The sequence below is a fragment of the Cnephaeus nilssonii genome, assembly GCF_951640355.1.
Source record: "Cnephaeus nilssonii genome assembly, chromosome: 12".
NCBI lineage: Eukaryota > Metazoa > Chordata > Mammalia > Chiroptera > Vespertilionidae > Cnephaeus > Cnephaeus nilssonii.
In genome coordinates, this window is record NC_137083.1 from 66,544,831 (window position 1) to 66,559,181 (window position 14,351).

The window sequence follows — 14,351 nt, forward strand, 5'->3', positions numbered from 1 at the left end:
TTTCTTTTTTACTTTAAATTTTGCATCTACTTCCATTTGCTCTGTCAGATGAAAACAAAGGTTATTTCTAAGTGTTAGTAGTTAAACAGAGCACTGTTAACAAGCTGTCTGTGAAAGCTCTTACTGATAATTGTAAAACTAAAGTTCTGTTAGAGCAGAACTATTTAAATATCATGCCAAATTCATATGTGAATATGCCAAATAATACCATTGTTATTTTGTTTGGTTAACAGGTAACTGTGCAAAATAATAGGAAATATGCTAAATGAGGTTCTACCTTTTCTACTTACTAGTGGAATTAACTTACACAAGTTACTTACTTTTCCTAAGCCTCAGCTTCTTCATTGATAATATAACTTAATAATTTCTGACTCATCTACTTCACTTTATAAAGTAGAAAATATAAAATATTATATTTATGGAACTACTTTAAAAAAGTACAAAGACCTATGCATGTCTGAGTTACTGTTATGTGGTAAATAACTGAATACAGATTTTCCATATTAGAGTAGAACAAATATATTTTATGTTTACACATGTTTTATATGGAAGCAAATGGAATTTGCATGAAAGAGACATACCTTAGTTTTTTTTATAGCCCTAAAATTCTAAATTTGAGCTCTCAGAATAATAATTTTAAATTCCTTTTTGTTGAAGTTAAAATTTCTGGTTCACAAGCTCAATGATTTACACCACTCTCCTACTTAATAAGATAGTTTTCAATCCATATTCTTAACTCCTGTACGTATTTGAAACTGCTGCCCTCTTGTGGCTCATAGTAGCAATAACATAGTTTGAATTAGAACGCCTAATACAAAGTTTTAACTTTTCCTCCAGATAATCTGTCCCTCAGTAATAAAAGTGAACACTTACTCTTTATTTATTTAATTTTCCATAGATCTCAAATGTTACTCTTACCTCAGACTCAGCATAGGGGTCAGCATCTTTAGAAACCTCTCCCGACAGCAGGGGTAGAGCTCACAGCCTCTTTTCCTGCCCGTTATTCTCTGTGCACACCACTCTCTTTCTACTGTTCACCATTGTACCTATGGCATCTGTATGTCTAGTAAATACGTATTGAATTGAGTCTTCTAACCCTTTGCTTTGTTTTGTCTTCTGTTAACTGAGTCTTTTGACTCTAATTATTACCTCTTGGTCAAGGTACCTTGATTCCTGGCTTTTGGAGACTCCGCGGGCCCAGTCCCTTTACATATCTGGCCCTGGGCTTTCAGTCTGAATCTTTCTGGATTCTGGCCATTCAAGCTTCCAGTCTGTGATGGGAATTTTATTTATTTACTTATTGATTGATTGATTGATTTTGTGATGAGAATTTAAAAAAGAAGATGCACATTAGTTGCCAGTGGTGGAAAAAGATTGTATGTTCTATAATCTTTTTTATTTGAAAATTGCAATTTAGATCTCAGAAAGTTTAGAATGTGTGTGGACTTTAGATACTAGTCCTATACTTTCATTTTATAGTTGAACTTCAGATTCTGGAAATTAGGTCATCTGTCAAAGAAGATAAGTTAAGGAGGTAAATGCATTCTTTCAAATGAACCAACTTCTTTAATATCATTTTCTTTAAAAATATTGAGGGTTATTTATATTTGTTATGGGCTGAATTGTGTTCCCCTAAAATTCATATGTTGAATTCCTAATCCCCAGTATCTGAGAATGTGACTGTATTTAGAGAAAGGCCCTTTAAAGGAGTAATTAAGAAGGAGTGAGACCGAAACCGGTTTGGCTCAGTGAAGGGTCCCAGGTTCAATTCTGGTCAAGGGCACATATATTGGTTGCGGGCACATTCCCAGTGGGAGGTGTGCAGGAAGCAGCTGATTGATGTTTCTCTCTCATCGATGTTTCTAGCTCTCTATCCCTCTCCCTTCCTCTCTGTAAAAAATAAATAAAATATATTTAAAAAAAAAGAAAAGAAGAAGTGAGGCCCTATGAATGGGACGTAAGGCAGTATGACTGGTGCTCTTATAAGAAGAAGAGATTAGGAGACAGACAGGCACAGAGAGAAGATCATATAAAGACACAAGAGGAAGATGGCCTTCTACAAGCCTAGGAGAGAGACTCTCATAGTAAACTAGCCCTGCTACCACCTTGCTCTTGAACTTCTAGCCTCAGAACTGAGAGGAAATTAATTTCCGTTGTTTAAGGCACCCATTCTGTGGTACTTTGTTATGACTGCCCAAGCAAACTAATATATTATTCCATTCTTTAAATCATCCCTAGGGAACATATATGTTACTAGTGGCCCGGTGCACGGAATTCGTGTGTGTGGGGGGGCAGTGTTCCTCAGCCCGGCCTGCACCTTCTCCAATCTGAGACCCCTCAAAGGATGTCCTACTGCCGGTTTACAGGGATCGGGCCTAAACTGGCAGTCAGACATTCTTCTCACAATCCAGGACTGCTGGCTCCAGCCGCTCACCTGCCTGCCTGCCTGCCTGATTGCCCCTAATGACTCTGCCTGCCGGCCTGCTCACCCCAACTGCCCCCCTGTTGGCCTGCTCACCCCCAACTGCCCCTCCCCCCCCGTTGGTCTGCTTACCCCCAATGGCCCCTGCCATCCCATCCTGGCCTGATCACCACCATCCCTGGCTACTCAAGGTCCCAGCCCCTCCTTTTTTTCTTTTTCTTTTTTCAAGTGCCTCCTTGAGTGGAGGCCAGGGCTGGCTGGAAGCAAGTATCTAGGATTTATTTATCTTCTATAATTGAAACTTTGTAGCCTTGAGCAGAGGCCAGGGCCAGCCAGGGCAGGAGGGAAGCTTGGCTTCCTCCATCGCCAGGGGCAACCCAAGCCTCCTGCTCGCTCCAGGTCTGTGGCCACCGCCATTTTTGTTGGGATTTATTTATCTTCTATAATTGAAACTTTGTAGCCTTGAGCGGAGGCCAGGGCCGGCCAGGGCGGGCAGGAAGCTTGGCAACCCAGGGCAACCCAAGCCTCCTGCTAGCTCCAGCTCCGTGGCTGGCCGCCATCTTGGTTGGGTTAATTTGCATACTCACTCCTAATTGGCTGGTGGGCGTGGCTTGTGGGTGTAGCAGAGTGATGGTTAATTTGCATGTTTCTCTTTTATTAGTGTAGATGAAGGGGAGAAAGAGTCTCTCTGTTCTCCTCAATGGCTTCTGTGTATAGTTCTGGAAACAGTCAAATGAGATATAAAATCAGCTGTTCCTGATTCCTGTAGTTTTATACTTCTTATTAGTAGTTGGGACATGGTATATTTCTGATGCCATATTCTATCCCTTATAACAGATTTACAGGGAGGTTATTCATCTATTGGAAAATTTTATTGAAATTAAGGCGCATATTTTCATTTTTAATTAGCTTCATTGATTGGTTTTCTTTTTAAAAGTCATGCTAATAATTTACCAAAATATAAAAGCTGAGTAATATGAATACATGTGTTTGAAAGCACATATGTATATATATATCCAGATTTACCTAGGACTTAAATATTAATCTAGGCAAGCAGTATTTTGCTTCTTGAGGTTAGCAGAATACCCTAAATAATGCTCCAGTGTCCTAAATTTATTACTGGTCTGAAAAGTTTCTAATGTAAAACTAGGAAGTAAAATAGGCTTACTAATATCATTCAGTTTTTATTTGCTTTCTGGGAACATCCAGGTAATACCATGAGATAAATATTCTGTTGTAATTTCCATGAGCAAATAATTTTTCAATTTTTCTCTCAATCATATACTACCTTTTGGTATATGGAATTTGTTCAATTTTTAAAAGTTCATTTTGGTTACTACTCTTAACTGATAAACTCATCAGTCATAGATTTCCTGGACTTTTAAAATACAATTTAGCTCTTAAATTTACAAATCCTCTTATTGGACAAACCAAGCCACACAGTGTCTACAGGTACAGAGTAGATTACTTTTTAAAAGATTTTTTATTGATTTTTAGAGAGAGAGGAAGGGAGAGGGAGAGAGAGAAACATTAATGTGAGAGCGGGACATTGTTTGGTTGCCTTCCTCATGCCCCCGATCGGGGATCAATCCGGCAACCTGGGCAGGTGCCCCGACCAGAAATTGAACTGGCAGCCTTTCAGTGCATTGGACGAAGCCACACTGGTCAGGGCCAGAGTAGATTCTTATGAAGAACGTAACTGGCAGGTTCTTGGCCTGATCAGGTGATTTCAGATTGAAATTTAAGAGGGAGAAGAAAAGGTGTGATAAAACTGTAAAACTAGATGTCATGAAATCATGAAAGGCATTGGTTATAATAGACGAGGGCCAGAAACAACTCTATGGCTTCAGATATTCACCTTTCAGTGCACAGACAGGTGTTAAAGTAACCTGACATTTTAATAGAAGAAAAATGTAATTTCTAATTATATAAATTATATATAAATGTAATAGAATTTGCAATATCTCTGTAACATGATGAGAAAGTACCCATGTCTGGAATATAACAAAGGAAGAGTATATTTTACTTGATTAAATCATATCTAAGAGACGATAAGGGACAGTAATCTTATATGTCAAGAAATGTACCCCTCTGGTGGGGTGATGTTGGGGGGTGTTGAGTGATTGAGCAAAAAATAAAAGAGAGAACTCATGGGCATGGACAACAGTGTGCACTGGTGATTGCAGGGGGCTAGGTGGTGGGTGGAGGTGGAAAAGGGCATAGAGGGGAAAAATGGTGATGACAAAATTAAATTAAAATAAGTTAAAAATGGCTGTTGAGTATTTCGAACTGGCAAAGAAGAATTTTGGCAGGTGTTAGAACCATATAAGTGAACTAGGTTATTTAAAGTTCAGGGAAAAAAAAAAGTTTGGTTCTGTGTCCACAATACAGTTCATGGGAGTTTGAAACTTCATTCTGACAGTGTAATAATAAATTACCTTTCTGTCAGAGGAAAGGATTAGATGGCGACTTAAGTCAAGGTGGGTCTCCAGAGTAAACCAACGAGTCCGTTCGCATTGAAAAGGACTGTACAATTGAAAGGATGGCATGGTCCTAAGAGGCAGAGAGCAGGCAAGGCGTGGACCATGGAGTCAGACTGTTAGTGTTCGAGTCCCGGCTCCTTGGGCAAGCTATACGGTCTCTCTTTTCCTGTTTCCTTTTCTATAAAATAGGGGATACTAGTAGCACCTAATCATTGGTTTGTCAGGAGAGTAAATGAGTTCATAGAAGCATTTGGGACATTCTGGCACATAGAAAGCAGCTGTCATTTGTATGGTCTTGTTTAATTAGAAAGAGGGGGATAGGGGTTGAGAGGAAAACAGGAGATGAAGTAAATGGCAAAGTTACAAAAATGATTTTTTTTTTTTTTTTTAGTGCAGCCAGTAGAATAGAAAGGACGTGAAGGCAAGCTCTAGCTATACCTTGAAACCACTTCCTGTGTGGGTTAGGAGAGAAGAGACTGAGATGTGTGTAAGAAAAGGCTGGAGCATTTAGCATATCTGATGTGTTCAGAGGGGCGGGTATCTTGAGCGAAGCTGAAGTTAGGTAAACGTGCATGGATGAAGACAGACCTGCTGCCTGCGGCAGGAACCCGCGAGCAAGCTTACCTACAGGCTTACGTTGACATTCTCTGTACCGGTTTCCTCTGGCTTCTGTTTGACCACTTCTATTGCTTTAAGCCTCTCAGCTTCTTTTTTGTCCTATTTTTTCATATGCATTATGAGTGATTCCATTCATGTATAATTTTATTGAAATTGACAGAAATAAAAGACTGCTTGTCAGGATGTGATGGTAAAAAGCTGTGGGATTTTAAAACCTCAGGAGTCTCTCATGTTATTCCCCTAGTCTGGCGACAAGAAGAGCTGGAATGCATTAACCAGGCTTTCTGTGGAGCTGAGAGGAAAGCTGCTTTGTGCGAACTTCTGGAAAAAGAGACCCAAATCATTGCTTCCATTGGGAGGCACAGACACATCGCTTACATGGCAAACCAGGAAGCCATCATACAAACCTTTTTGAATAAGGTCAGTGCAGCGGCACTTGTTTAAACATCAATGTGTCCTTAGTGTAAAACAACTAAGATTTACATTTTAAGAATTTGTGTGAATTTTGTTTAGCATTTTGGTGACATATTTCTTTAAATTCTCTCTATTTTTACTTTTGATGCATCTTTACATTTCAACTGTAGCCTAGAATAATGACGGACAAGTAACATGAAATTAATGTGTTTTCAACAAAAGGGATTCAGCCATGAATGAAAAAATGGAAACACTTTCCTTGTGACTGTTCATTTAGTTTTAGGCTGGCTATAGGAATTGGATGAATTGTACCCCCTGATAAAATGGAGTATGAAATTCACAAAATAGCTTTTCTGGTGTGCCCATAGAGTATGCAACCTAGGGAAATAGCTATAGACTAGTGTTTTTCCTCTTGTTCACTAGGTCATTAACTGATTAAACATTTCTGACCAAAAAGATACATGGTTATTGAAAACCATGAAAATATACAATTAATGGAAAAACTAAAGTAATTACCCTTTCTTGGTGACACTGTCTGTTTGATACTGAAGAGCCTGTTTCCATAGTGACCAATTTTCTTTTATAAACCCGATCTTTGTAAACAATTAAAAGCCAACCAGCTACAAGAAGAAAATGAATGGAGCTCTTCAAGATATTCGCCTGTAGGGAGTCTAGTGATTCTAGTTTGTATGATTCTTGTTTGAGAGCATTTGTCCTCAAAAAGTATATTTTTTGATACTATAAATGCACACTCTTATCTTATCTGCACACTCTCCTGTTTGATTCTCAGTTTTTTCTTCTGCCTTTAACTGCTACCTGAATCCTGGACTTCCCTATAGTTCCAGGCTGGATGTGATGGTAAAAAATGGCCAGACCTCTCTTAGGAGCTCCCAAAATCACATATCCAATTGCCTGCTGTCATTGCTCTTTGGATGTCCCAAGAGTCCACCTCACATCAACCCTTAAGTCATATCATCTCACCATTCCTTCACCCCTCACCTCCAAACTTACCCCATTCTGTAGCACTCACACCATTTATTATCTCTGTGAATATTTCATCATCTACTCAGTTGCTTCAGGAAGCATTATTCTTGACATCCCATTTAGCCACTAACCTGTTTGTTCTATTATTTTAATAATCTCCTCAATTCTTTACTGCTTCGTTTCTAAACCCACTACCACTGCCTGTAGGAAATGGCTCCTTCATGGCACTCTGATGACTTCCCATGTATCCAAATAGGCAAAGACTAGAACTGCAGCTACTCTGAGTCTTGTGGAATGCCTTGTGGTCCTACTGGAACACAGAGGGATGGGCGGCTTCTGAGAGTATGCTGTGGGCAGCTCCTCTCTCTCGCTGCCCTTTCGCCCCCAGGAGGTTGTCATGAGACGCTTGTCCTGTGTGTGTGAGCTTGCCAGTGGTTGAAATAATTCTGATGTTCTCCTCCTCTGGATTACTCTATGTCCCCAAATTAGGCGCTTGGTGTCCAGTCTCATTTTGCAATCCCCTCCTCCATTATCTATACTGTTGCCACTACCATAGTGACCTCATTAAATACCTCTCTGCCATGCCCCTCCTCACTGCCTCAGGGAACAAAGGTTTTAAATTTTTTTTATTTTTATTGATTTCAGAGAGGAAGGGAGAGGGAGAGAGAGATAGAAACATCAATGATGAGGGAGAATCATTGGTCGGCTGCCTCCAGCACACCCCATACTGGGGATGGAGCCTGCAACCTGGGCATGTGCCCTTGATCAGAATCGAACCTGGGACCCTTCAGTCCACAGGCTGACGCTTTATCCACTGAGCCAAACCAGCTAGGCCTCAAAGATTTTAATAATGGATTCTCAGCCCACCTCACCCACCCCACTGTTGTTCCACTGTCATCTCTCCTTGCACACTAAAGCCACACTGCTCCAGCCATGCTCAGAAATTGGCACATCCGTAGAAAGATCATGTGCGCTTGATGCTTTTGCATCTAGTGTTGCCTCTACTTGGACTATCCTTTCCTTCCTGCTGCAGTAGCCAGCTAACCACCCTTCCAAACAAGCTCAGACACCTCTTGTTCGAGAAAGGATCCACTGATCCTCCTCCTGTGGCCTGGACTGCATGCTTTCATGAGACTATTTACTTCTCTCTCAGTACATTATGGTCAGTTTTTATTATATCTATTTACATGTCTGCATCCTTCCTAGATTCTGAGCTTCTGAAGGCAAGAGCTATCTTTGCCTCTGTATCCTCATATCTTAGCAGAGTTTATCACAGAGTATCAATAAATGTGTGTGGAGGAAGGCAGGGGGAAAATGAGAAACAATCGTTTTATAATTTTATATTTCAGATATTATCAAGAAGCTACACATGTAGATACTATCATTTCAAATTTTTAAATATTTTCATTTTAGAAAAGATGAGTCTACTGTATAGAAGCCATAATATTCATACTTCTCCAGATTCATATTTCAAACAAACTTATTCATTTAACAAATTGCTTTATGTTGAATCTAGCTTCATCACTGGGACTGTGTTCCTTATGTGTCTGATTGTTAACCTCACCAAGGAGGTCAGCATGGACCCAGGGCCCAAGAGTGTTTGCAGGTGCCTGAGGCTCTGAGGTGCCAGTGGACAGGGAAGATGGACTGCACCCTCCATAGGGTTTCCACCTGTGCGTTCTCTGCTCCTTTTTTACTATAAACTAATTTAAATTCTTCTGTAAATACTTTTGCAATATCTATTCTTCTTTATGTCTTTTTACCTTGCCCTTCATCCCTACCCCAGGCCTCATGTCTAGCATCAATTCTAAACATTTTTGAATTATAAAGAGTCTAAAAGTAGATCAAGTCCCAACATATAATAGCAACTCTGGAGCCAGTTGAACATAACTCTTTCTCATGAAGTATATCACTCTAAGATAAGGCCTTTAAATCTCACACACATAAAAAAAAGATAAGATTGGGACATTTTGTTCACAAGAATTCCCATTAAGAAGAAAATTTGTTTTTGTTTTTTTAAAAATTTGCTTTTATTGATTTTATTTTATATTTTTCCTTGATGACATTTTATTATTTTTTTAATCTTTATTGTTGAAAGTATTACATATGTTCTCTTTTTCCCCCATTGACCCCCTTCTAGCCCGCCCCTGCTCCCCCGCCCAGGCCTTCACCTCCCTATTGTCTGTGCCCACAGGTTATGCATATATGCATACAAGTTCTTTGGTTGATCTCTTCCCACCTACCTACCCACCTCTGCCTTCCTTTTATTGATTTTATAGAGAGAGGAATGGAGAGGGAGGGTGGGGAGGAGGAGGAGAAGGAAGAGGAGGAGGAGGAGGAGGAGGAGGAGGAGGAGGAGGAGGAGGAGGAGGAGGAGAGAGCAGAACAGAGAGAGAGAGAGAGAGAGAGAGATCAGTGTGAGAGAGAAACATCGATTGGCTGCCTCCTGCACAATTGAGCCCTCAACCCGGGCATGTGCCCTTACTGGGAATCGAACCTGCAACCTTTTTGTGCACAGAGTACACTCAACCAGCTAAGCCACACCTGCCAGGGATCATTTTGGTTTCTTATAAATACTTTGATAAGTTGTTGGGGTTCAATCTGACCCTGAAGGATCCTCAGTGGAGGAAGTATTGTTTTGTGCCAGTAAAATGGAGGTTTTTGAGTATTGCTGAGGAGATAGTTGGAAGGCAATGGGTCCAATGTGGCTTCTTTAGTTGTACTACTAAATATATGAAATATTAAGTGCAAGATGGTATTTTCTTGTAAGAGGGAAAAGAATGAGAGAATGACCGGGCCCCAAAGTCCAGACTGATTCAGGGCAGCACACACAATGCAAGACCAGTAGGTTGACGGAAGGGTAGAAAAGCTAGCCAGAAGAACTTGTAGATAGCAAGGGAAGGCTTTTTGTGGGTCATAGGCTTTAGAACTGGAGTTCTGTATCTGCAGTCACCCCAGCTGATACACCAGATTAATCACCAATCTCCAGACTAAGGTTTAGAGAATTGGACATTTCATCTGCTACAAAGGAATTTCACTTCTCTTTTGACCAAAGTGTTGTATAGGGCAAGAAAAACACAACCACAGAATGGAGCAACTACATTCAAGATCAATCCCAGTCCATTACATAACCTAATTAGTCCAGTCTTCAAAAATATTGACTAACAGTTACTTTGAACCTGCTTTTAACCTGTTACACTACATTTTAAAATCTTTGTTATTTAAATAAAAATCATTTTAATCACCTTTTTGTTTATAATGTCATATTAAACATCATAGAAAACAATTATGATAGATTTTATATTAAGTCTTTTGTTGCAAATACAACATCTACCCCCTTTTATGCTCATCCACCTTCCCACATTTCCTCCATGCCTAACATTGTCTCTGATATGCAGGAGGAGTCAGTATTCAGCTCATAAAACTTGAAGTAAGTTATTAATCTACAGGCTTTTTTGATTGCTAAGAAAAACTAGCTTATTATTAATCCCTGAAGCTGGACAAGTTTAGAGTTTTTCAAATGTCAAAACTAACAACCAGAGCTATAATGCAGATTTTAAGAGCCACACTTAGCACCATCATATATAGATATGTAAAAAGAACATTTACTTTTTTTGTAGTTTGTAAATAGCATTGGAGAACAAAATTATAATTTTGGTGTTTAACTTCATTGAATCTAAATATTATGTAGATTACTGAACTGATATTTTATTTTTTATCTTTTTATCCTGAACATGGAATTTCTCTGAGTAAGAATGATATGCTTTTCAATTGGTCCAACCAAGGCATTGAATCAGTCAGTTATTACGAATTCTATACTAAGCCAAAAGGCTTACTTAATTGAAAGGTTTTATGAAGAATTAATTAAATAATTTATACTTTTAACACATCAAACATTGACCGCCACAGGTTATCAAATGTTAAAAACTCACAAGTTAACAGAGGTGAAGAAATTCAGGTCAAGATATTTGAACGAAAAATCATCAGCTGGTTTCTAATATATCTTGTGTGCTTTTTATCTAAACTGTATTGAGACCATTTGCACTTTGTAAGAGACTTTCTGTAGAGCCGAGGCCATTTATTCTTTCATTCTCTTGATTTCACACCACTTCTCATAATCACAAGCTAAAACACTACAACCTATGTTAGCTGTGTCATTTAAATGGTTTTTCTCATTACCCAGGTGGCCAACAGCTAATGGGACCGAAAAATGCAACCGAGTCTTGCCTCTCTCTGAGCACCACAGTGTACAGGGGTGTCCTCTGTGGACGAACACAACCCATTTGCTGCGTGAAAGAAAAGCTGACCACTACCCAGTAGCTATTGGGGGTTTGGGGCTATTCTTAATTTGTGTCCTTAGGGACTTGAGTATTAATTTAGGAGGAAGAAAGACCTCTTCACAGTGCAGTCATTTCTCCTCCTTTGTGGAAGCCTGCTGCACTCAGGGTTCTCTCTCCACCTTCCCTTCCCTGAAATGCGTCTTCCTGCTGTTCTTCTGTTTCTCTCCTCCAGAGTCCGTACTGTCTCATTTGTTAGCAGCTGAGTGGAATTTATTACACTCCTGTTTTCTGAGTCAATTTAAGAACAGCATTGTTGTGCATCTCTTAGTACAGCCAAGCTTTCAAAGAAAAAAAGGAAATAGGAAAGAGAAATCAGTAAAGTTGACATTTTCCTACATCAGAGTAAAAAAATATCTTAAGGCCTGAAATCAAAGAAGCCTAGATTTGAAGACCAAACTGTCAGTGTTGGCAAAAATAAATCGGGTATAAAAAAGCTTTGCCAAACAGACTTTTAATATCTTCACAGTGCCAACACTAGGGAATTTGAACTTCAAATCTAGGATTCTTTGTATCTGTCACTCATTATTCCTTTTACTCTGGCTACCTCCTTTTTCTTCAGGTTTCATCTCAGATTCTATTTTTTTCACCAGTTAATTACTTATTTACCTGCAATCATCAGGCATAATCACCCTTCTTTTAGTTACTTATTTTCTTATCTTTATATCTCATTAGATTTGAGAGTTCTTGAAATCAGGACAGTATTTTATCTACTAGGTACTTAGTGTGCTGACTGATGTACAGTAAACACAATAAATATTAGTTGGCTGAATGAATGAGTACTGTTAGCGCTGTGAGATATACACAACTGAAACATTTATTCTTATAATCTTGGGGGAGATATAGAATTAACAAACATAAAATAATTATAGAACAATTTGGACACAAATTTTATTGTCCTGAGCAATTGAAAAAAAATACTGCATGTGTATGTGTGTGTGTGTGTGTTTATAAGTAAAATATTTCAGGTACTAGTAATTTTATTGGTTCAGACCATAGTAGTTAGGAATAGAGTTTGAGTTGAAAATTAAATGATGGGAAGGTTCAGAATGTCAATGAGAGAGAGAAACATCTATCGGTTGCCTCCTGTCTGCCCTCTGCATTCAGCCAAATGAGCCACACCAGCCAGGGCTCAAATATTTTTTCAAAGGTTACTTCGTAGTTCTCAATGTAATTTAGCTAATATGAAATGTAAAATAATAAAAGGTAAATTGATGCTATAACTATAAATTCCTCATAATACTGTCATACCAAGTGCATCTTAATATTATTTCTTTATTTGACTAGTCTACATTCCTGATAATTTGTCCCAACACATGGGATTTTATTTAAACTCTAAATTATATCAAATCTAAGATTTAAATGGTTGCAAGTATAGCAATTGGCCTACAGGTCTCCAAAGCGATTACCAATCAGCTTCCAACATCTGAACAGCTAATAGTCACGATAAGAGAGATAGCCTTGTTTCTGCTAGAGTATCATCAGGGAGAGAAACAGCAGCTTTCTAACTGAAAGTGGAAGAGCAGATAGACTATGAGTTTTCACAGGGAAATTTCCAGGTGATTGCATCTTAAAGGCGGGAACAGAAGCATTGGCAAACCCAAACTTAATACTAGTCATTAAGACTGTGCTGGTGTCCTGAGTTGCAGAGGACTTTCTCCACTTCCTGTCTCTGGTCTCTGAATTCTTAGCCTGGAAGTAGTCAGAGGAGCTTCAGGGCAGGTGAGCTCTAGTTTTCACCTTCAGTTCTGGAGGTGGGCTCAGTTGGGAGGTACCTCGCCAGATTTGGAAATACAAATCTGAGACTCTTAGCCATTATCAGGGAGGCAGGGACCATAGCAACTGCTAAGATAGCTGAGTAAAGCCGTCTCACTATGGACATCTGCTTTGTGAAGAATTGTAAACTTTTGGTAGATTTATTTATCTAGGAAACAAAACTAAAACTCACAGAGTTTTTTTGGCTTAACACATTGAGGATTGTAACAATAGCTCCACCCACAAAGGTGGTCTTCAGTTGGCAAGGCACGATCAAGACATTTATACAATTCAATATAATTGAACTGAGCAGATAATTTTTAAAAACATTCTAAATCGGGTTAATGAGTTTTTTCATGCATCCTTCAAGCCATTCAAAGTAACAGCTAGTACAAATTAGTAGCAAAACCTGAATCCTGTAGAAGTGTTTATATGCTGAACAGCTCTCTCATATTTTTTTCCTAAAATGTCTTACTGTCCCATGGTCTCCAAATTCTTCAATTTTCTGATGTTTTAGTGATACTCTTATTTATAAAGCACATGATAATTAAGGTAAACTTTTAATAGAAAAAACAAGGTTATATTTTAGCCTATAACTAACTGATAATTATAAACATAATATTATTTTTTAAGTGTTCAGCTCCGAAAACATGGAGAAGAATCGATGGCAAAATAATTGAGATGGATACACAGTTCACTATCAGAGCCAGAGAGCTTCAAAACATCTATAAATGCATTATGCTGAAAAATCTCTCGCAAGATGAGAGACTGGACGTACTCTTAACACTTAAACATACTGTGAAGGTACATTAACTCTCTCTTAGTTTTGGGGTATTCTTAGCACTATTAATAAAAAAAATTGAATAGTGAAATAAGATGTTTGCATTCAGTAATTATAAAAATGATTGATAAATGTTTACATAAATTTTGTCCACAACTATATTGTTTTGGTATAATTTGGAGAGGATATGGGTTATGCATGGATATTTGTCTAAAAGTTCTCAAACTATATATTATGTCACATAATAAATGTAAAAATAGCACAATGGACATTCTAAATGTAAATGTATTTTTATATATATGCAGTGAAGCAAATATATGCAAATATATTGCATGGGATTAATACTCAACTCAATTCAGTAAAACAGCAACTATTATCTATATGTTTGTTTTTTTTAACATATTTTTTATTGATTTCAGAGAGGAAGGGAGAGGGAAAGAGAGAGATAGAAACATCAATGATGAGAGCAAATCATTGATCGGCTGCCTCCTGCACACCCCCTACTGGGAATCAAGCCTGCAACCTGGGCATATGCCTTGACTGGAATCGAACCTGGG

General features: G+C 38.5%; 1 protein-coding gene across 1 annotated transcript in view; it reads left to right on the forward strand.

The window, feature by feature from the left end:
* IQUB (IQ motif and ubiquitin domain containing) overlaps positions 1-14,351 on the forward strand; it is a 74,612-nt gene that overhangs the window by 41,217 nt on the left and 19,044 nt on the right. Inside the window, exons 8-9 of the mRNA XM_079786448.1 lie at positions 5,768-5,943; positions 13,647-13,817. Coding sequence (XP_079642574.1) covers positions 5,768-5,943; positions 13,647-13,817 — 347 coding nt within the window. The remainder of the gene's footprint in view (positions 1-5,767; positions 5,944-13,646; positions 13,818-14,351) is intronic.